The sequence below is a fragment of the Sinohyriopsis cumingii genome, unplaced genomic scaffold (genome assembly GCF_028554795.1).
Source record: "Sinohyriopsis cumingii isolate HCF-2022 unplaced genomic scaffold, ASM2855479v2 utg000846l, whole genome shotgun sequence".
NCBI classification, from domain to species: domain Eukaryota; kingdom Metazoa; phylum Mollusca; class Bivalvia; order Unionida; family Unionidae; genus Sinohyriopsis; species Sinohyriopsis cumingii.
In genome coordinates, this window is record NW_028315937.1 from 7,394 (window position 1) to 32,547 (window position 25,154).

At 35.3% G+C, this 25,154-nt stretch overlaps 1 protein-coding gene across 1 annotated transcript; it reads right to left on the reverse strand.

Annotated features, from left to right (window-relative positions):
• Positions 1–1,383: 1,383 nt before the first annotated feature.
• Positions 1,384–25,154, reverse strand: LOC149773173 (uncharacterized; the record flags this gene model as incomplete). Its single annotated transcript, XM_089946699.1, has 3 exons — positions 24,834–25,154; positions 17,477–17,682; positions 1,384–1,539 (listed from the first exon to the last, which is right to left on the reverse strand). Coding segments are annotated over exons 2-3 (320 nt in total), but the record flags the coding sequence as incomplete, so codon positions are not given.

Here is a 25,154-nt window from a genome sequence, read left to right on the forward strand (position 1 = left end):
ACCCTGCCCCCCAGTAGTGGCAAGGGGAGGTAAGTGGCAAGAGTTATTGCCCTTCATCAACACGATACAGACAGAAAAGAAAAATTAATATCTTTTAATAGGGCTAGATTTAGGAAAAAGCAGGCTTATATTCATAATGTTAATGTAATCAAGAACCATATTAGAAAGATAAATTCTTGAAAGTGACCTTAATATTAAAGAGAGATCCTCTAATTTGGTTCATAACATATAGTATTGATATAAAACATACTTAGTTTCATCCCATACTCTTAAGAGGACCTACAGCTGTGGACTAGAAAGGAAAGTGTTATGAAAACTGAAAATGCTTGGACCTGACCTTCCAATGTGGTATGGGACACACCTCCTAATTATCATATGTAAATGTATGAAGTTACATACCTAAATCTCAAAGAGCCTGAAGAATGAAGAGCGGAAAAGAATGTGATGGAAAATTTAAAGTACTGAACCATGACCTTGCAGTCTAAATGTTTAACATACATTTTTTTCAGGATGCATAGTTATACCAAGTTTTGTCTATTAATCTTAAGTGACTTAAAAGTTTAAATGAAAGTTTGATGGATGGATTTAAGTACAAAAGACAGAAGAATGGACTGAAATGCAAATACTTTATGTCCACTGCTTTTCCTAGAAAGGGAGTGCACAATAAATCAGACATATTTACCCTGATAGTAGCTTGGCAAAGTCCTGTATCCTATTTGTCATTTTAGCCATTTGTCCATAATTTATCTACCCAAAACAAACAGCTGATCAAACGTTAAAAAATGCATAAACCTCACATATATAAACCATAGACTGCATTAACTACCATTATTATTAAGAAGACCCTCTCATATGTTGCTCACAGTGATCAAAATAAATGTTTTATGTTTCTGTCAGCAATTCATTCACAAAATCAAATTCGCTGGAATTCACTCATGGTGTTACAGATGCTTGAATGAAGTTCAATAAAACACTCTCAAGTATTTCAGAGTTTAAGAACCCAATAAAAGCAAGGGGAAAAAACTTTGTAGTAAATCCGTAATCTAAACAGTACCCTGTATTTTACTGACATAATCCATCCATACTGTAGAAGTAAAATCTCTAAATAAATATTGTATAAATCAGTTCAATCACACAGACCTCTGTAGTAAAAGTCACTTCTTCCAGGATCGCTGATCTGGACTCTGATAAATACAGTGTATAAACCAATTCAGTCAGAGAGTTCTCTATAGAGAAAGTAAATGCTTCCAGGACCTCTGATCTGGACTCTAATGATTTAAAAGAAATATACCCCTGTTTCCTGTTTCAGAATTGTACATTCCTAAGTGCCAAGCACCTTTACAATCACACATGAAAAGACACAAAAGTGCAAATGTTACTTACTTGTTGATTCTATTCAATGAAGCATTTAGATCCCTGAGGTTCTTGAAGGGACTAAGGTTTTCATTTTCTAGTGCTGTCAGTTCATTCAGTGATAAATTCAACCTGACTATTCTTGAGGGAGTTTCTATGATGGAAGCCAACCTGGGAGGTGGGCCACTGTTAAAATTCAATGAGAAATGGATATTTCACATATTCGGTATATCATTCATATAAAACAAAATTTATTTGGGCCTTCCAAGAACTTGCAATTTTTCAAGTTCACCATTAAAGACACAGCAGCAAAGAACCATCTGGAAGATGGCTTTAATTACCCTTGACTGCAACATCAACAGTTACTGAACAAAATCAAAAGTGAAGTATAAACAGTGCCAAAAAAGTTAATCTGTGCAGTAACTATGTCTGGACACTATGTATTAGCAAGCTGCATTGACAGGTCACATAAAACATTAACTCCATGTCTGGACACTATGCATTAGCAAGCTGCATTGACAGGTCACATAAAACATTAACTCCATGTCTGGACACTATGCATTAGCAAGCTGCATTGACAGGTCACATAAAACATTAACTCCATGTCTGGACACTATGTATTAGCAAGCTGCATTGACAGGTCACATAAAACATTAACTCCATGTCTGGACACTATGCACTAGCAAGTTGCATTGACAGGTCACATAAAACATTAACTCCATGTCTGGACACTATGCATTAGCAAGCTGCATTGACAGGTCACATAAAACATTAACTCCATGTCTGGACACTATGTACTAGCAAGCTGCATTGACAGGTGACATAAACATTAACTCCATGTCTGGACACTATGTACTAGCAAGCTGCATTGACAGGTCACATAAAACATTAACTCCATGTCTGGACACTATGTATTAGCAAGCTGCATTGACAGGTCACATAAAACATTAACTCCATGTCTGGACACTATGTACTAGCAAGCTGCATTGACAGGTCACATAAAACATTAACTCCATGTCTGGACACTATGTATTAGCAAGCTGCATTGACAGGTCACATAAAACATTAACTCCATGTCTGGACACTATGTATTAGCAAGCTGCATTGACAGGTCACATAAAACATTAACTCCATGTCTGGACACTATGTATTAGCAAGCTGCATTGACAGGTCACATCAAACATTAACTCCATGTCTGGACACTATGTATTAGCAAGCTGCACTGACAGGTCACATAAAACATTAACTCCATGTCTGGACACTATATATTAGCATACTATATTCAATTTGACAGTCAAGGTACACATAAGATAAAACATGTCAGCTCAAGCCTAAGCCATGTCTGAACATCACGCAAAAGCAAGCTGAACTGACAGTTGAGATACATATCAAATACAACATTGTCAGATCAAGTCTGATATATGTCTGGATGCCTTGCATTAGCATGCTGTAACAATAATCAAGATACATATCAAATACAACATTGTCACATCAAGTCTGATATATGTCTGGATGCCTTGCATTAGCATTTTGTAATGATAATCAAAATACATATCAAATACAACATTGTCAGATCAAGTCTGATATGTCTGGACACCTTGCATTAGCATGCTGTAACGATAATCAAGATACATATCAAATACAACATTGTCAGATCAAGTCTGATATATGTCTGGATGCCTTGCATTAGCATGTTGTAATGATAATCAAGATACATATCAAATACAACATTGTCAGATCAAGTCTGATACGTCTGGACACCTTGCATTAGCATGTTGTAATGATAATCAAGATACATATCAAACACAACATTGTCAGATCAAGTCTGATATGTCTGGACACCTTGCATTAGCATGTTGTAATGATAATCAAGATACATATCAAATACAACATTGTCAGATCAAGTCTGATGTATGTCTGGATGCCTTGCATTAGCATGCTGTAATGATAATCAAGATACATATCAAATACAACATTGTCAGATCAAGTCTGATATATGTCTGGACACCTTGCATTAGCATGTTGTAATGATAATCAAGATACATATCAAACACAACATTGTCAGATCAAGTCTGATATATGTCTGGATGCCTTGCATTAGCATGTTGTAACAATAATCAAGATACATATCAAATACAACATTGTCAGATCAAGTCTGATATGTCTGGACACCTTGCATTAGCATGTTGTAATGATAATCAAGATACATATCAAACACAACATTGTCAGATCAAGTCTGATATGTCTGGACACCTTGCATTAGCATGTTGTAATGATAATCAAGATACATATCAAACACAACATTGTCAGATCAAGTCTGATATATGTCTGGATGCCTTGCATTAGCATGTTGTAATGATAATCAAGATACATATCAAATACAACATTGTCAGCTTTAGCATGACCCATCTTTGGACACCGTAAACAACATGGATCACTGAATTCCATACCTGAAAAGGTTTGCTGTATCAGCTACATGATAATTTAATGTAACTGTTTACTTTACCAGTATTTATAAATCTAGTGATGAGTACAGTGAAAAAAAGAAAACAACTAAACTTAATAATAATAATAATAATAATAATAATAATAATAATAATTCCAACATATTGTATTATTATTATTATTATCATATATATATATATATATATATATATATATATATATATATATATACCGTATTTTCCGGCCTACAAGTCGATGCGGAGTATAAGTCGAATTGACCAATTTTGTCAATTTTCCATCCTTCGTCCATATATAAGTCGATTCGGAGTATAAGACGAGGCCAGGTCAATAACTTGGCTTTGTATTTTATACTAGTAACTTCCGGTTGCATGAATATTGATGGTATCATTGTATGATATTCCATATTACCGGCAATCGTGAAATTGCATTACCGATGCTAACATGCTTGTGATTTTACTTCTGAACTGCTATATTTTGTTATCAATTGACACAGCTGAATAAACAGTCCATGCTTGTTTTATTATAATTGAAAGCACATCCATGTTGTAGTTCATTTTATTACCTGTAGTTACAAACGTAACTTGTACAAACTTGTCATTTTCTATCGTAAGTTTTAAAGTCATGGACTCCATTAAATCGATTTGTATATATATATATATATACATATACTATTTTTTAAGAGTTTGTTCTGTTTGGACTTGGATATAATTAACATTTTATTACTAATCTATTCAATGATATACCCCACTATTATCTTTATCGGCGAGTTCGAATACAAAGTAATGGGTATGATCTCTTGTCCTTATAACAAATTTTGTATGGACAATGACTTCAATAAAATTTTGACAGATTTTCATTTCCCTAAAAAAGTCTCATTTCCTACTGGCAGCCTCGCTGATTTGACCTATTCTGGCGATTCTTGCCCTCAATCTGGTTTCAATTATAGCCAAAGCGCTAAGCATGTTTAATTACCATGTAAATAACACTGCATAACCATGTGGTTGTTGTGACAATGTACATCGTAATTAAAACAAGAATGAATTGTTGATTTAGAGGTGTTTATTGATAATGGAATAGTAGGCTCGTAATACATGAGGATTATCACAATTGTCAGGTAACTCAAAATACCGTCTTTTTCTCTTTGCAAAAGCTACAAATAAAAACCGCCCTGAATAAAAGAACGATCTTGTACACTGACAATTTTTTTCATCTCTCACTCTCTCTCTCTCGTGCGCACACACACAAGCATGCGCGCACCCACAATATATCTGATTTTAGTTTAGTTTAAACCATATTTGTTTTAATTATGATATCCATTGCAACAAGAGCCACGTGGCTGTGCATGCTATGATTATTCCTTCCAGTTGAAACCAGTCTTGAGTGCAAGATTCAACAGATGAGATAAACTCAGTGAGGCTAACAATAGGGAAATAAGGCAATTCATAGGGAAATCAGAAATGTGAAGAAAATGAGGAGACAGAAAACAAAAGTTGCAAACAAAAAATAAATAAAAATACTTTTTATTATACTTTAACATATCTGTGAAATCCCACCTTTCTCTTCAGCGAACTTTACAACTTCCAGCTTAAAAGCCGCTGTGTAAGACTTGCGTGATTTGACGGGAGGCATTGTGAGATAAGTTGTATGATTTGTACGGGGATATTTATATGAATGATTATGACTGAAAAGATTGATCAAAATATACCGAACTCATTAAAATGTGCCCATACTATAGCAATGAAAACAATGCCCATGGCTAAATTCATTATTTACATCTAGAGAAGGGAGTGGGCATCATTTCCTGTTGTACTTAATCCCATTGATATTAAAAACGGGTAGCGTAATTGATGCGGATTAATGATAAAGAACAATGGGGTACCGGCAATATGGTAACTAGTATCGGTAGCTAAAGCCAATATCAAGGTCTAAACAATTGCGGCAACTGGCTTTGATTGTTGTTGGAAACCAAAGACCAATTTATCAACAACCGGTATAATCAAAGAGAGACACCGAATCGTCAGCTGGTTAAGAATGAATATAGGTGAAGTGTTGACATTACAATTTGCTTTAAACTGAATTTTGAAACTAAAAATCATGGATCACTGATGACCTGTGAGTACTGGTAGTCCATCTATATATCTGATTTTAGTGTAGTTTAAACCTAATTTATTTGAGAAACTTTGTCAAATACAATTAGAAACATATGATTTGGGGGATTCAGTAGAATGCATGATCTACATTATTTCATAAATAATCATAGAACGCTCGAGTTAATATGGATTACATCCCTTTGTAGGATCAATTGGATCAATCAAAAAGCTATGCCCGTAACTGCTCATGTGTGTCCAACATTATACTGGAAAATCAAATATTAATGGACCAGTTATTTCATATCTTTTTTTTTAGGAACAAACAATATGCTTTGAATTAGTACAGTACACTATAGAGTATAGACCGTAAGTGTGCTATGCGGCCCGGTGAAGTTTTTACCGGTACGGTAAATTGTTTTCTTTTATTTTATGTTTGAGAAATAAGAAAAACACGCAGAATGCAAAATAAATAATGATAAAACTTACAAATATAAACGCAGTCATATTAGTTTATGACAATTTATTGACATAGTAATTTAACATGAATTTGTACTTCTATGTGACCTGTTTTCGATTATGCCGATTATAGAGCAATGTCAATAGCATACCGGATACTGTAATCCATATATAAGTCGATGCAATTTCAATGACACAATCCATATATAAGTCGATTCGGAGTATAAGACGAAGACCGAACTTTCAAGTCAAAAAGTATCGACTTATACGCCGGAAAATACGGTATATATAACAAATCACATGTCAAATTACAATCATTCAAAACTGCACTGGATCATTAGATCTTGCTGGTAATGTAAAATTCAAATATATTGAACAAACATTGACAAACAGTAGTGCAAAATTGATGTGAAACAAACTCCAGAACTTTTGGAGTCAACCAATTCCTTTGTCAATAGTATAAGGTCTATAGGATGATTACACAATCACGACAAGAAGAAGAAAAAAACATAATTATTTTACAGAAGTTATGGTTTTCCAGACAGGTGCATTTTCTCCACTTGTTCAGAACAAGTGGTTTCAAAAAATTCACTTGTCCCACATTACTTTTCAATGGTACCAAAACTGTAATTGCCTGCAAAGATTGTATGAGATGTATACACTTTAAAACAAAGAACAAAGCAAATAATGTATAATATAATTATTTCTTAAAACAATTACATTTTTCAAAAACATTGGTTGATATTATATATCTGGCTCTTATACATACATACATACATACATACATACATACATACATACATACATACATGCATACATACATACATGCATACATGCATGCATGCATGCATGCATACAATACATGCATACATGCATACATACATACATACATATATGATTTAGTTGCTGGATTTGAAAAAATGTCCATGTACATATCTGCCACCTGGCCAAGCTGTGATAGAGAACTTGTATTGTTCTTCTTAATATTATTATTGCTCATTTAGTTTTGAAAGAGTCTTTTCAAGATAGTGTCAGCAACTTTAACTTTGCAGATTTAACTAGGGTCAGGCATATACCGTGCTACACAGGCTTTGTCAGGTCCAGAATGTCAAGTGATTTTATAAGTTCAATACTCAATTTGTCAGTTCCATTGACAAATACACTGGTAGAATTACTAACCTATGTCACTTTGAGATATTGTTTGCGCAAAAACTGCAAAACATTTTTCCTTCCAAGTCAGGAGTCTCACACTCGAATAACCACAAGGGCTACACAAGGACTACAACATGGGCCTGAAAAGGGCCACACAAGGACTACAACATGGGCCTGAAAGGGGCCACACAAGGACTATAACATGGGCCTGAAAGGGGCCACACAAGGACTACAACATGGGCCTGAAAGCCACTGAAACCTTTTTCATACAGCAAAAGTGGCTCATATCAAAGGTAGCCAGTTGAAATGTTGGAAACAAGAAGTAAATGATGTAACAATATAATTTTTATCCAAACTGACTGGCTGTGAAGAAAAACTTTGCATTATTAATTATTTAACAAAGTCCATGGGCTACATGCATGTTTGAGACCCTGTTCTAAGTCAATAATTTTAAACATGGGCTACATGCATTTTTGAGACCCTGTTCTAAGTCAATAATTTAAAACATGGGCTACATGCATGTTTGAAACCCTTTTCTAAGTCAATAATTTAAAGCCTGGGATAACAATCAACCCATTGCAACTAAAGTTTTCTGTCGCTAAGTAGAGTCATATTTCACATCTTTTGTTGTCAAATATTCTGGCTTGTGTCTCTTTGAAAAAGTAACTACTTCAAAACTTAATTCAGTCTTATGTTTTATCCCTCCACTTAGACATGAATTTACTTCTCTGAATGGGGCCCTGAGTGGCCGAGCGGTCTAAAGTGCTCTCTGTTACAGATCACTGCCATCTCACCTCTGTCTGCGTGGGTTCGAATCTCGGATTTGGCTAATGTGGGTTGTGAGAAAGCTTGCCAGGAGCTTCTCGTGGGTCGGTGGTTCTTTCTGGGGTTTTCCCGGGTTCTTCCTCCACCATTAATACTGGCCGCCATGTATAGCCCATCATGCGCAGAAAAATGGCATTAAACCCCACAACAACAACTTCTCTGAATCTTCTTTATTAGCATCCTTGTAAAAATAATTTAGTAAACTCATGTTATCCACACAGTAAATATCACTTTGATTGACAGCTACTTATAAAGTCATCATATCGTACATTCTGTCATTTAAATATGAAAAGAAACAGTTCTTTGATTAGTAGTGTAATTATTTTGCTTCAAATACAATATTGCACATGGACGTTCAAATGCTGTACAATTAATTAAAAGTTAAAGAATCGTTAATCTCATTTAATCAGTTAATAATAGAAACTAACACTAATGTTGGTAAAGGGTGTTTCATTAATTTAATTACACTGACTCACTGATTAAAATTAAAAGAGTGCTTGGAATTCTCAAGACCTCTATCTCTCAGCTGCAATATTTATGTTCCTACAAATAAATCTATGTTTCTACAAAATATATGTAAATTTAAGATAGACTGTTTATGTTTGTTTCATTCTATTGTATGCTACAAATACTGTTCCCTTGCTCTAACTTGCTGACTTGCTTATAACATGGAGGCAGGTGTGGCTTGCAATTTTACTGACAGAAGATATCCCTCCTAAATAGGCCAATGTTTGTTGACATGAATAAAAGTGTAATAAAAACTGGCAAATGAAATCTTGATAGATACCTCATTTTATAACTGAAAATGGTGGAAAATGTCTGTGAATTTTAATCATCAACATTTAATGAGAAGTTATATCTTTATCTGTTCAACTGTCTGTATTACAAACATTCTCAATAGAGTGTTAATAACAATAAAAACAAAACTTTGATCATTAAAAATGTTAGTAATGCCTACTGGTGGCAACACTTTAAGAAAAAAATTCAAGTTAACTAAATTTTGTCAACTGAAATTTGTGATTCAGTTTCATTTTTTAATTTGGCTTGAGTGTAATCATCATATATGCCATCTGCCTTCTTTATTCAAGCATGAAAAGTGGCAATAAACGGTCACAGCAATGCCTGTGAGCATATCTGTGAGAATCTAATTAAGTACCAACTATGTTTTGATTTGAGTCCCCCAGAAATTCACCCCCTTCACTTATGCTGCTATGTTTTGGACCATGTTGTGTATGAGTTATTGTGGGAGATGAGTACTGGCGCAATCATGCTAAATTTGTTAATGACATTGACCCGGCACAATATAAAATATAATTCTGCCCACTAATCACATGGTCACACTCCAATAAAACCTACAACAAGCTATTCTACAAACATGGTAAAACCATCTGGATTTGAAGCTCTTCCTGACAATTTACATGAGAAATTTCAACCTTGCTATGCCACCCTTCATCAGGACCTCTACGCAAGAGCTTCTGGTAAAGTTTATGTATGAAAACAATCAAAATGTTTAAATTTCATGATAATCAGGTTGACAATATTGCCAGAATATTTTGCAGTTAATGCAACCACAGTGAGTGCAAATGATCATGCGAACATCAAATTAAATCACAGAAGCTTACTACATGTGAGTCAATATTTAATTATAAATTCTACTGAAGCCTGGGATTTAATTTGTGTCTACATGTGAAACAATTTGTCTCTCTTTCCCTTTCTCGTCATGATCATCTGAGTTTACTTCTTGTATACCTAAGTTTGCACTGCATTTTTATTTTATATTATTGATTCATTGAATAATTTCTATTTATTTATTTATTTTAGTTTATGTGGCTAATAATATCCCGTCATATGATTATGTCCAACATTTGAATATTCATACAGTAATTAAAGGTATGTATGATGTATGAAAATATATATTACTTTCCTGATCACATGACAGGGTCTGTCTCAGAGTAATGTGGTGTGATTTTGATTTTTAACGTAGCCTTAAGACTTTTCAGTCATATCGCTACAATGTCTGCAATGTGGCAGTTTATAGCGGTGTCTAGCACTGGGACATCATGCCGCAGACATGTAGCATGATGTCCCACCCGGTCACACCAGGCCAACCAGTCCTAACACAAACCTCTTAATGCTGAATGTCAAGCGAGGCAGCCGTTAGTACCATTTTTGTAAGTCTCCAGTATGACCCGGCCGGGGATCGAACCCACGACCTCATACATCCAAGGCAGATGCTCTAACCACAAGGCCACTGGAGCGGTCTGTCTCAGAGTAAAGAAAAAGACTCACTGCCTTGACACAGCAGTTTCTTATGTGTTGATATGACATATTTATGCTAAATGCCAAACAACATAATGAGTAACAAGAATCCCTTGAAAAGACTGGTGCTCTACAGGGCAAAAAGAATTTCCAGGATTTCAAGATAAGACCATTTCTTCCTTTTAACTATTGGTTGTTGAAATCAACTCTGATATTCTTCAGTGATAACAATATTTTCAAATTAGTTGATGTGGTATACATGTTATTTAGGACAAAGGAGACATAATTAGACGTCTTTTGATGAAACCTCATGTCATAATGATCATTCATTCTTGAGAAGTAGTGACAACAAGATTTTAAGACAGATGTTTTGACAGTCATGTTGGGTGTATGACTGGTACATTTTCATTTACGACTTGGTGAAACCAATGTCATAATGATCATCAAGACAGGAAGAGTAGTGAAAACAAGCTTTGTAAGACAGTCATCATGGCAGCCATAATGGATGTATGACTGGCACCATTTTCATTTATGATAGCAATGTATCCTAAAGTCTACTGGTGAAAACCCCATGTTGATATAGCTATCAAATTTGAGAGGAGTAGAGATAACATTATCAAGATATGATGTTCCTTTCAGTAGGAGAAGCAATAACAAATATTTTCAAGATGGTTGCTCTGGTGGTCATATTCAGATCAGAGCCATTTTTATTCAAGACCAAATGGACAATGTAAGAGGTCTTAGGATGAAAACCTCATGTAAATTGACTTTGTGTTTAACTAGAGATGTGATAACAAGAGTTTTAAGATGGCAGCCATATTGGATGACAGACTGGCAACAATTTATAGTTAGTAACGGCTATATATAAAGAAGTCTTTTAGTAAATATTGATGTATGAGCAGTATCAATAAAAAGATTTTCAAGATGGCCACTGTGGTGGCTATATTGGTCATCAGATCATTACCATTTTCATTTAGGACAAACTAGACATCATAAAAAAGTCTTTTAGTCAGCAGCCCCATGTAGATATGACCATCCATTCAAAAGAAGTAGCAATAAACAAATGTTCAAGATGGCTGCCATGGCCAACAGAAAAAGACCATCACCTAAGCTCATTTAATCTATAACCAGTTGAGCTCAAAATTACTGTACCTTCATCCAAACACATACACAAATATTTCATTCAGTGTCCCAAAACAAACAAATGAATGAAACATCAAAGCCAAAGCAATCAAACTCACATGTAATATTAGGCTAGCCATTAAGTCATACTGCAAAGTAATCACACTTTACATGTACATGAACAAAATAAAAGTCTGACTGTCCACAGAGCCTGTCATAAAATAAAGGAAAACAAAAATCAATTAAATACAACAAATCTTAATACTGCAAATGCAACCAATAAACTGATCCAAATATGTGCAGTTTCGTAGCAAACTAAATTACATTTCAATTAACATAAATACAAAATATATTAAAAAAGCAAATTTTTAGTAAATTATGTTTCTCCCATAATACTTTCCTGATCACATTACATCAAGATAACTTTCTTTGCTACATCCGAATCCAACCCTTCCAGAAGAGAGAAATTTTTTCTTTTTGCTGTAGATATATAAATGGGAAGCATATCTTACAGGTTAAATACCTTTTCTACCAGCTAGATGGCTACTGTTGGAACCAGATTTCATATTGTTTTTTTTAATTACACGTTAGCAATACTTTAAACTATGTTTGCATTGCAGAGATGGGTAGAAGGGATTATTTATGATTTGATCAGGTAAGTATTAATAGAGAAATCAATTTTTCCTTGTAAAATATGTTTCTTCAAGAATAGTTAACCAATCATAATACCTTATGAGAACTATTGCTACCTTACAAATCCAGCCCTCCCATATGCTTCTTTTAACTAAAGAGAGCTAAAAGTTTTCTGCCAACTTATGATCTCCCCTTATGTATAAGACTTGGCGGCAAAGTCACAGAATTAGCCAGTTACTACTGGAGCAGAAGGCACACTATCCAAGAGGGTGTATGTGTATTATGATTGGGTAAGTATTCTCTAAGAAACATATTTTACAAGGAAAAATTGATATCTTCTTCAAATATGTTATCCAATCATAATACCATAGGATAATTGGTAAGTGGCGGAGGGAGGGACATCTCCTTACCCCTGAGATACCATCTCCAGTCCCCTAATGTATTTGAGACAGCTTCTAGGTAACCTGACTGGAGGGTACTCCATCTGTTGGGGCGTGGCTTCAAAAGGGAACATTTTCCACTGCAAATCCAGCTGAAGTTGTGAAGCCACATCTTTAGCTGTTGATCAATCTAAAAGGGTGACCTATTGATATAGGTCCTACCAGAGTGAATTGGGCCCTCTGGACTGTCAGATCTCGTTGATAAAAGCTAGCGAATGTGGACTCCGATCTCCATCCCACAGCCTGAATGATTTCGCTAAGTAACAGTTTTGGTCTGAACCCAGGTTGGTGGCAACTGTCCGAACCTCATGAGCCAAAGTGTGTAATAAGTTCATTGAGCTAGGGTTATTTCCCTATATGCTGAGTGAATAATCCCCTTACTCCAGGATGTGATAGTCTGTTCTGATAGATCCTCCTGTCCTTTTATGAGAAGTAGAATGTGTGATCTCCCTCGATGCAATGGCTCTGTTCTTATTAAATTATCACCTGAAGCCTGTACTGGGTCTTACAGGTGGCCTTTAGTTGATGTGTCCAGAGGAGACAGAGGGTTCATGACAAAAGTTTACTTACCCATGAAAGGGAGAAGGTGCTTGGTGATCAAAGAGGATGCCATCACAAATAAGACTGACATGTCTTGTTGGAACTTGCATGTAATTTGGGTCTGTTGATGGGGCATATTTTTTGCCAATTCTGACTGCAGTCACTAATGCCATGAGGACGCAGGTCTTATACAAAAGGAGCACCAGAGATGCCCTTGAAATCAGTTCAAAATGTGTCTTATCCAGCTAGGTTAATACCCAAGATAGGTTCCAATTTGTGCATAGTGTTAATGATTTTGGCCATTTATACACAAAGTTGGCAAGGTCAGATAAAACTTGGGTTTGTCTAATATCCTCTCTCCCATGATGACAAAAGGTGTCTGCAATCATGGAGTGTTAACCTTTGATCATACTTGGTGCTAACTTGCTCTTTTCGAAGAGCCAGTGGAGGGAATTAGCTATCTGTGGTATCAATGCCTGGAGAGACAAGATATGTTCATTTGTGTACCACTGGGTGAAACTGTGCCATTTGACTTTATATGCTTTCAGAGTGGAGGGCTGTCATGCCTGAATGATTCTCGCTATGACTGGCTGCATAAATTAAGTATGAGGGCCTGTTGAGATGATCCAGATGTGCAGGTTCATGAGCCCTGGACAAGGATGAACTGCTATCATGATTGAGTAGATGAAAGAAAAATCCAAATTTCCGTGGGGTTTCTGATGCAAGACTGATGAAGTCATTGATTCACAACTTCTCCCATCAGTGTGGTGCAATGAGGATGAGTCAATATGCTGATTTCCTTGCTTTCTGTATCACTTTTGGAATCAGATGAGTTGGAGGGAAGGTGTATGCATTCAGGCTGGTCCAACCCAACAATCAGGCATCAATTGCCCAAACTGTTGGGTCCAGCACAGAAGAGACAAAATATGGGAGTTTGGCACTCACCTTGTTGCAAAACAGGCCACCAATGGTCGATCCCATATGGGTATAGATCTACATGAAAACTGTGGGATGGAGGGACAATTCCTTCTCTATTAGTTGATTGTTCCATGACGAAGAGTAAGCGAGTCCACTGAGGGGTCCCAGGATATGGCAAACATATATGTGGCTTTGTTGATGACAACACCACTTCAGAAAGTCTCACACCATGATGCAAAGGTCTGGGGACTGAGGTCTTCCTTGTTGTCACCACTGTAGGATTCGGCTCCTTCTTGTCATTTGAGATAAATCATCACTGCAGAGGTCTAGGTCAGAATCAGAACTCCCTTGCCAATCAAATATTCCAGCAACTGGTGAAGCACTTTCACAATGGCCATCCTCTCCAGAATTATTGATATAATGATGTTGTTCCTGGGGACAGCATGCATCACTGGCATCCCAAAAGGATGGTAGTAGGTGGGCTCCACAGCTTTCCATACTTGTATCGGTACAGACTATAATCTTGAGTGGGTGGACATGTAGATGTATTGTTGTTGTTGTTGCTGTCGGGTTTAACGCCATTTTTCAGCACATGATACATGGCAGCCAGTATTAATGGTGGAGGAAGAACCCGGAAAAACCCTGAAAGAACCACCGACCCATGAGAAGCTACTGGCAAGCTTTCTCACATACCCACATTAGCCAAATCCGAGACTCGAACCCACGCAGACAGAGGTGAGATGGCAGTGATCCGTAACGGAGACCACTTTAGACCACTCGGGGCCCCATGTAGATGTATACATGCCATGAGCCAAATTAGGTTGCTCCCAATTCTGCAGATTGTGCCTCAATTAGGTGTTGATGGTGGGTGGATGGTCCAGTTGGCAAACTTGAGAAATCCATTCCTGCAGAGAAAACAATGGCAAAGCAGTAGAAGGCAACCTAGGCCCATGAGGTCCGCTGCCACATTGAGCAAGCCTAGTAGGCGAAAGGATTCCTCAAATGTAAGGTGCTACCATGAGTTGTTTCAATGCCCGATCCTGAGGGAGATGAAATATGTTGCCTGTGTATTAAACTCCATACCTAGGTGAACAAATTGTTGAGATGGTACTAGGTCGGATTTTTCCTTGTTGATGAAAAATCCAGATTGGAAACAAGGGTTATCATGTCCTGTCAGAGCTAACTCACTGATGCTGCTGCAAGATGTTGGCCAGGTAACTTCATGCTGCTGTCACAGAAATGGTCTGGACATGTGCCATTACTCGATTTGTCAGATGAGTGAAGACCCAAGGGCCGATGTTGAGCCCCGATTGGAGCGCCCTGAAATGGTATACGATTTTGTAGGTGAATAGCAGGAACATCCTGTGAGTCTTGTGAATAGAGACTGTGATGGCAAAGTCTCCCTCATGGATAACATTCAAAATGCGCTGTGGTCTTTCCAGTGGGAACCATGGGGCATGGATGAATGGATTGAGGGCACTTAGTCCGTTGACCAGACATAGAGAGTCATTTGCCATTGGGACGGAGAAAAGGTGTGGAATAAACTATAGAACCTGCTCGGTGCTTGGTAGGCGAAAAAACAGACAGTCGATGGGTGGAGCATGAATAGGACAGCTTTCAGAGGTTTGTGTCCTATGACTGATCCTTTGGTCCATTTTACTGCTTTCCTGTACTATCCCTATATCAATGCTGTGGTTGTGAGAGGACAGGAAATATCTCAGTGATGGCTTTTTCACAGATGTCATCCATTGAGATGTTAAACAGAAGGTTAGAGGATAAAGGCCCTGCTGTTAGCCTGGCTGTATAGTGGTCCTTCTGGTAAATGCAGGCAGAGGGCACTCAGTTGTGTTTACAATTTACCTTGGAAGTTCAGGATGTGAAAATGACCAAGTGAAGCTAGCAGTTTTTTGAAAGGTGCACATCTGGAATAAGGCCAAGCTGTATACTCTATAACCCATATTACACCTATCAATCATACACCAAAATAAAGGGAATTAAAGGTTCTTTGAACAATAGCTAAGATATACCAGGTCTTTTTTCAAATAGCTAGTATATCCAGTAAGGAAACCCGGGGAAATTCTTTTTTAAAATTCTAACCCTGTACAAAATACGAAAATGTAAAGTGCCACCTAAAAGATGGAGGGCTGGAATTGTGAGATAGTAGTAGTTCTAATAAGGTATTGTGAACGGGTAACGTATTTGAAGAAAAATAATTTACTAAGGGATTTGATTTTTCCATCAAATTCATTACTTGATCCCATTACATTAGGAGAAATCATGTGACAATAAAAGAAAAATGGTATAATATTTGCAAGTGTATCAATATATTAATCAGAATTCACAAAAATGTTGTATGTAACATATAAAACAATATTTTTTTGACTGACTGTACCATTGAAAAAGAACTGTTGATGAATAAATTTAAGTTATACAAGTCATAGAATTTAACTGGATTGTCTGGAGGACATCTCAGCATATGGCAGCGAAATTGACAACCGGTTTAATCCGGGTATAATGGTAGCCACCATGCTGGTAGAAGGGGACCTAACCTGTAAGAGTCCCTTGTCCATATAATAATATATCGACAGAATGATATTTTTCCATCTTTCCTGGAGGCTTGGATTTGGAGGTAGCAGTAATGAATGTAATGGAGAAACATGACGAAACAATATGTTGTTGTGCTCATTTGATTTTTTTAAAAATGTGTTATGATCCAATGAAATTAATTCCAATATATGCAACGAGTAGATGCAAAGGTGCAAGTTTTAAACTTATAGACAATGTGAAATGAAATTTCTAAGATAAAGGATCTTTCTTCATGGTTTTCTCTTTTAATATAAAGTGACATATTATTCTCATGTTTTTCAATACATGTTATTAACTGTATCAGTGTCAGTGATCTAATGTGTAGTAAAACATCTCCAAATCATATCAAAGATATTTCAGATGACAAGCAAGCCATTTCTCCACTTTCCAAAAACATATTAGTCTGTTTCTCTTATCTTATCACGGCAGAGCTTAAGTTGTGTCTGAAAATCTAAGTGCTTACCATATTTTTTAATTTTAAAACCATGTCCTAAACTTACAAGGGATTTAAAAATTATTTCTCTAAATCTGTTGATGCCCATTAAGAAGTGGGAAATGACATACAGAATATATAGTATATATAAAATGTGCCATTTGTTTGGTATATTTTATCAGCCACTGAAATTATCCACAAACCTTTCCTTTCCCCACATGAAAGCATATTGTATGTTTTTCAGCTGACACATTTTTAGATCTAGTTCCATGTATTGTCCCCGATTTTCCAACTGCCATGATTGCGGAATTGATGGTATGGGATGACACCTACGTTCCACAAAATCTTCCTTCAACTGAGCACTCATCTCTTAATTTAAATCTTCTGCATCTTTTTTGTGCCTCAACATCTGCAATAATAATAATAATTATAATAATAATAATAACAACAATAATAATTACTATTACTAAAAAGAAGTGCACTCATTATTTCAGCACCTGCCCTGATATCCCATCAGGATTAAGAGAGGATTTAAAAAGCCATAGTGGAAATCACGACTTTATCTTGAAAGTCCTACTTTGCTAGTGATGTTATGGTAGCATTAATGGTAATCTTCACAATCATGTAAACATTATATCAACTGTAAATCATTTAGTTTATACATCATACTGTTTACAGTTCAGATGTTGTGTTCCATACATGCAGATACATCACGGTTGGTGGGAATAAAGATTTCAGATTACTGCTGGAATCTGATAGTTTCCAAAGTTGTAATACAATAATCATGCTCTGAAGAGATTGGAATAGTTGCAAAACTGACTAGTGAACAATGTCTACTGCATAGTGTGATAATATACACAAGAAAATATGACTAGTGAACAATGTCTACTGCATACTGTCAATTATGTACACAAGGGATGGGCATAGTTGCAAACATGACTAGTGTACAATGTCTACTGCATGCTGTCAATTATGTACACAAGGGATGGGCATAGTTGCAAACATGACCAGTGTACAATGTCTACTGCATACTGTCAATAATATATACAGGAAATTGGAATAGTTACAAAAATGGCTAGTACACAATGTCTCCTGCATACTGCCAATGATGTACACAGTAAATTGGAATAGTTACAAAAATGACTAGTACACAATTGTCTATTGCATATACCAATAATGTACACAGTAAATTGGAATAGTTACAAAAATGACTAGTACACTAGTGTGTTTGGATAAGATGCATTTATATAGAAGTTATTATTGTTTTGGCATATCAATAATTTGTCCAAATTCAGACAAAGCTTTGGTTACAATTACGATTTGCATCATCACCAATTTAATTTTAAACACTGTTACAACAAAAAAAGGGCATCATTTATAGTGTATTTGCCTTTCAATTGCTGGTGCTTACACACTCAACAGAACTTAATTTCTTTGAACCATGTCAGGGGGTGGGTTGTTGGGTAGTCCTTTTCAAGGATAATTGCAATGATAAGGATTAACTGTTAATTCGTTACTCTGGCTTCATGCCTGTTTACTTAAATCTTGAGTGTCCAGAAGTACCACAATAATACAATGCAAAATGTCTCTGAATGAGTTCTCAATAATCCCAAAGTAGTGTTTTAGACCAAAGTCAATGAGCACTTTGTAATTCCAATGAATAATTCAAATAAATATTATGCTTGTTTTGGGCACAAAGACTGTTAGACTTTTTCTCAGATGTTTTGCCCCACTTGTACAACCATCTTATGTTTTGAACATGACATCAACATGGTATACTCGCTAGTCAACCCATTTATGCTTTGATGGACCCACTTGAATTCCATTAAATAACAACTCCTTGGTGCTTGATACTACACTGTGCAGTAGACTTGACAACCTGGGAATGCATTCATCTTTACTTAAATGTAAATGACAGAAACATGGCTAATAAATCAGACCATGAGCCAAAGTGTCTGGATCTAACTCCCTCACCCTCAGTCAATCATTTAGCCAACCAACTCAAAAACATGGTCAAATTTTAAATAAACTTGATTCTTCATAGACCTGATGACAATATTCTAAAGTCTTCATTGGTGACCCATGAACATGCATCAGAGGCTCTACATCATATGACAGCTCCAGTGGCCTAGTGGTTAGAGCATCTGACTCGGATACAGGAGGTCATGGGTTTGATCCCCGACCGAGTCATACCAAAGACTTACAAAAATGGTACTAACATCTGCCTCGCTTGGCGCTCAGTATTAAGAGGTTAGTGTTAAGACTGGTCAGCCTGGTTTCAGGATAATGTGACTGGGTGGGACATCATGCTACATGCCTGCGGCATGATGCCCGAGTGCTAGACGTGACTATAAACTGCCACATTGCAGACATCATAGCGATATGACTGAAATTTTTTTAAAGCAACGTTAAAATCCAAATCACACACACACACTCTACATCATATGCCATCTCACCGTATCAGTCCCTAATCCTCCATCTCTGTTTGCTGCGAAGAGAAACCTCAGTAAGATAAATAGAACCCAATTAATGCACGACATCCAAGCAAACCTGCCATCATTTAATTTTGTAATTTCATGGCGTTTGCTTTTGTTGTCTTGTCACTGTACATGTTTTTAGTGTTATTATTGTAAAGCACTTAGAGCTTCTAGATATTAGGTGCCATACTAAGTCCACAGTATTATCATTATTCTTCTTATTATTATTACATATGACAGCCTTAACTGCAAATTAATGAGATATTAAAGGAGTCCTACTATAATATGATAAAATACAAAGTTCAAAAAACTTTAGGAAATTGTAACCCTTGTAAAAACACAATTTTCTGACACATAAAGTACAATAAAACATTTGGGTATACACAGATACACAGATAATCAAAGTAAAACTTTCAGACCTTGAAAAGTGGTTGAGTATCATTTCTGAGTTCATAAATAGCACAGGAATAAGGTAGACATATTCCAAAAACTGTGTTACCGAAGAAACCAAGATTCCATGTCAACATTTGCATGATGAAGACCCACATCCCAGAAGAAGAAAAGTGTTTTGTGGAAAAACCTTCAGTACAAGTGGGCTTAGTTGCTGTTGTTGTTGTTGTTGTTGTCGGGTTTAACGCCATTTTTTCAGCACACAATAGGCTATATATGGCGGCCAGTATTAATGGTGGAGGAAGAACCCGGGAAAACCCCGGAAAGAACCACCGACCCACGAGAAGCTACTGGCAAGCTTTCTCACATATCCACATTGGCTGAATCTTAGACTCGAACCGCCGCAGACAGAGGTGAGATGGCAGTGATCCGTAACGAAGAGCGCTTTAGACCACTCGGCCACTCGGGGCCCCGGGATTAGTTGCATGAAGAAAATGGAGAAAGAGTAAATAGCTGAAACTACAACAGATACAGTAGATACATGCTTCCAACCTATGACAAATGGCCTGAAGCTGATAGGAGAAAAAGGCTGTCTCAAAACAATTATTATTATTATAATTATTAATAATCGATTATTAATGATCTAGTTTACAGTATGATTTCAAATTGCTGTTTGCAGCAAATTTAAATCAGGGATAGTTTTACATACATTAGTGACAAAGGAATGGATGCATTCCAAATAATGGATAAAGGACCTTTAAAACCAGTGTTTAACAGAATTTATAATAATAACAATAATAATAACCAATGCGCATATGTTGTTTTTTGCTGTTGTCCTTTTCCTATACACTATTTGTATGTACCTCACAAACATTCCTTCTACAGACATGACAACTGAATAGAAAATATATATTATTAAAAATTAGGAAATCATATTAAATAATGTATCAGCAAAAGATTTTGTTCTTTATAGTTGTAATGAAAGTATAATTATTGTTGAATATTAAAATAAAGTCTTGTCAGTATCGTTAATGTGTGTAGTTATTAGTTATGTAATTAAAGTCAGAGACGTGCAATGATGTCATTGTTTTGTGTTCTGACAGTCATTATTTTTAAATAAGCAAAGCAAAAATTAACCTAACCCTTACCCTTATTGCATCTTTTAAAAGGTGTGGATTATGTCTTCGTGTCCGTCTCATGGTCCCTCCATTAGTAATGCAGTTTATATGCTATACTATTAATGACACAATTTTGAAATTTTAGGATAACACCACAAATAGACTTCAGATAAACACAGTGGTTTTAAAATTTTCATAACTCTTGGATGGGAGCAGTTTCTGAGAAAGTTATTGTTTGTTAAAATCTTGTACATAGAGATCTGAAGTTGGTTTGTGTCATATTCAAGGCCACACCTCATTCTTTCAAAGTATATGTTGTTACCCAATAAATTAACTTCATTTCTTGAAAAGTAGTCAAGAGTTGCAACCTGTTGAAACTATTTCCTGTTATACTTCCATGTCAATAAGCTGGTGGTATATTGGACTTACTTTGTTCATCTATTTGTGTGGATTAATCTGTCTTCAATGTCCATGCTGAAACTGTTTTACAGCTTCATTTATTAATAGTAAACTTTCACTAAGGGTTACCGTTAATATGTGTTTACTATGAACATAAACAGATAGAGGGCTGATATTTTTATTATTCCATTTATTTTATTTTATGAGAGAAACAGAGACAGAAATAGAGGCAGAGGAAATTGTGATATGTAAACTTTCAATCAGTACCACTTTGAGATGACCCCAACAATCCAATTACATGAGAAATTTACTTGATTATCCACTGATCTTAAACTGCATATAAAATGTGCTCTAGTTCCAGGAGAAGACATTGCTATTTATTTAATGCTAGCAGTGAATTACTTGATTTTCTAATTAAAATAATATTGATATTTCACTGTAGTGAAAAAATAACTATTTTTTCATTACAGGAAGTACTTTTTGGGGTCAGAACATACTTACCTCCCTTTGATTTTTTGTCAGTGAACTACCTATACATTGACGAACTACTTGTTGTTGTTTTATTAGTAATAATCCCTGTCTGTTATCCTTGAAACTTGTAGTTTGTTATTCTGGAAATATCAGTTAATTTTTATCAATCTGATGTGGAACTAATTTTGTGCGCAGGTACACATAGCACAGCAGAACATGTACGGTAAACAGCTGACATTACCGTAAGAAATCTGCTAATTCACTGTGTCACAAACTTTAGGTAGCCAACGTATGTGAGCATAAAATAAAAAGAATATTTGCTTGAAACGAGTGAATAACGGATACATTTCATCTCGTGGGTGAAAAACTTTATCCACTCGATGAAATATATCTGTTATTCACTCGTTTCAAGCAAATATCCTCTATGTATTTAAACTTTTTCATCCCATGAGCAACAGCTGTAGATACTATTTTATTATCACATAAAGTAATATAAAGCATAAAAATCCACCCATACCATTTGCACATTAGATTACCACACTGATTCATCATGTGACAATATTGTGTCAACAAGCATTATTTTTAAACAAAGAAAGCCATACATATGTTGAAGTCTGATCATCTTTAAACACAATTTTCAACCTTGTCAGTTAGAACTCAAGGTTAAATTTCAACACTTTTCAAACTCTGAACCTAACAGAGAAAAACGAAAATAAAAATTTTGAAAATTTATGCAGGAGTGTTCCCCTTTAACATAATAAGCAAAGTATAAGCTGTATGAGTTTTTAAAAATATTTTCAAGACAGTCATCTCAATGTTATATTTCTATTTTACAAAGTATGTTTCAGTGATCTCAATGTTATATGTTTGCTTGACAGTTTTAATTTCAACAGAGGCCGTAAATAAATCTCAGTGATCTCAATGTTATGTTTGCTTTACAGTTTTCCTGTCAGAGGCCTTAAATAAATCTCAGTGATTTTGATGTTATGTTTGCCTTACATTATTTTTTTTGCCTTATATGTTTGTTGTATACAATTTTCCCATTAAGACTTCAGATGCAACAAAATTTTTCACTTCCTGTGAAGCCATTCATTTTTATGTAATCATTAATAATAAAATAATAATAATAATAATAATAATAATAATAATAATAATAATAATTATAGAATGTGACTGTATGACCTGCATCTTTTTGTCCTACTTGTCTACCATTTACTATAAATCAAATTGTGTCCTGTCACTTTTTGTCCTAACTGTATCTGAGACTTTTCTTTCTGTGACTTTCTGTCCATTTTCCATCGCATGAAGCCTCATAACAAATTCTGCATCTAAAAATGAACTTATACTGAAAAAAACTTCAAATAATTAGCAAAAGTTCATTCAGCATGACTTTTGGTAATCAAATAACTTTCATTTTCAATATCTGTAAAAGCATTTGTATTCAATTCATATTCAACAATGACTTCATCACCATTTGTATACAATTCACATTCAAAACAGACCACTTCATCATTTGATCAGTACTGAGCATAAGCCATTAATAAAAAGAGCTAATAAAGAGACGCTGCTGCTCAATTAATACATGACAACAGCACCCCAACTCAGGAATTTACCGATCACACACACACATCAGCTATTACAAAAAAGCTCCAATTTTGCAATTTATTACAATATAATACATTTGTTAACAAAAAGTTCCTCTTGGATTGTACCACATTCTCTTCCTTATCTTCATAATCTCAACATATCAGTTTATCTGTAAGTTTAACATTTTTTAAATGCAGGAGTGCATACAGCGCACGTGCAATCCAGAAAGTGCAGGCTGATTTAGACCAGGCTTATTTTACACCATATTATGGACTGATTTGGACCATGTGAAATACTATTAGGTTTCATTTAATATGTAAATTAGACAATAACAGCTGCTTAAAATATGATGTTTACTATAAACAATGAGCGGATTAAAGCTGCATTTAAGGAAAGAAAACCCTGATCTTCCACGTTATAATGATATAGTTCTCTTTACAAATGACATTACCTAATGTAGGACTTGATTCTGCACTGCCAATTTAACAATGAAATACTACTCACAGCAACTCACTTACCTTTGTACAAAACTAAGAAAAAGTTTACTTATTTTATTGAGATAAATATATATGGTTACTAACAATGAAAATAATAATAAGGAAAATAAGGCCCATATAGTAATATTTGTTACACACACACACACACACACACACACACATATATATATATATATATATATATATATATATATATATATATATATATATATATATATATATATATAAAATCAAAGAATAGCATTACGTTTTCTTCATTGTAAACACTGAAAAGTCATTTTGGTTAAGAATACATATGATAGCTAGTCTATTTTGAAATAATTTTGGCTAAAAAAAAAATGAAAAATAATTGGAAGTGGGATGGTAAAATGTTAAGGAGATAGAACTATTTTACATACATTTCGAAGGTGAAAATCAAACATATGAATAACTAGGGTAAAACATGGTCAGTCTATTGTTTTTCATTATTAAATACCAATCCCATGATCTGAGGCAGTATTGCATTGGGTCCAAAAATCAGACCATAACTTCTTCTGCCTCAGTCATGGTCCAAATCATCTAGCATGAAAGATCAAGGTTTTCTTGCCTTAAGTAGCCATCTTCACACCGATTAAAACTTACTTTAAAAGGCAGTATGTATACCGATACATTTGTGGTGTTTTTGTGTGGAAAATAATAAAACAGCTTTAAACATACAAAGTTTGAATTGTAAAATATATAATGAAGAAAATCTATCATAAAAAGGAAGGAATGAACACGCACAACCTGGTTGCCGTGAGAAAAGTAAACAACGAACTTGGAAAACTAATCGACTTTGTAGATTCCGGTGTTTGTTTGTTTTTTATTCCCCTGAAACCAATCTCTGTCATTCGGGCGTTATGTTTCTGCCCACTAACTTCGTACTTCGCACACCTTATTTAAAAAAAAATCAATTTCTCTGGT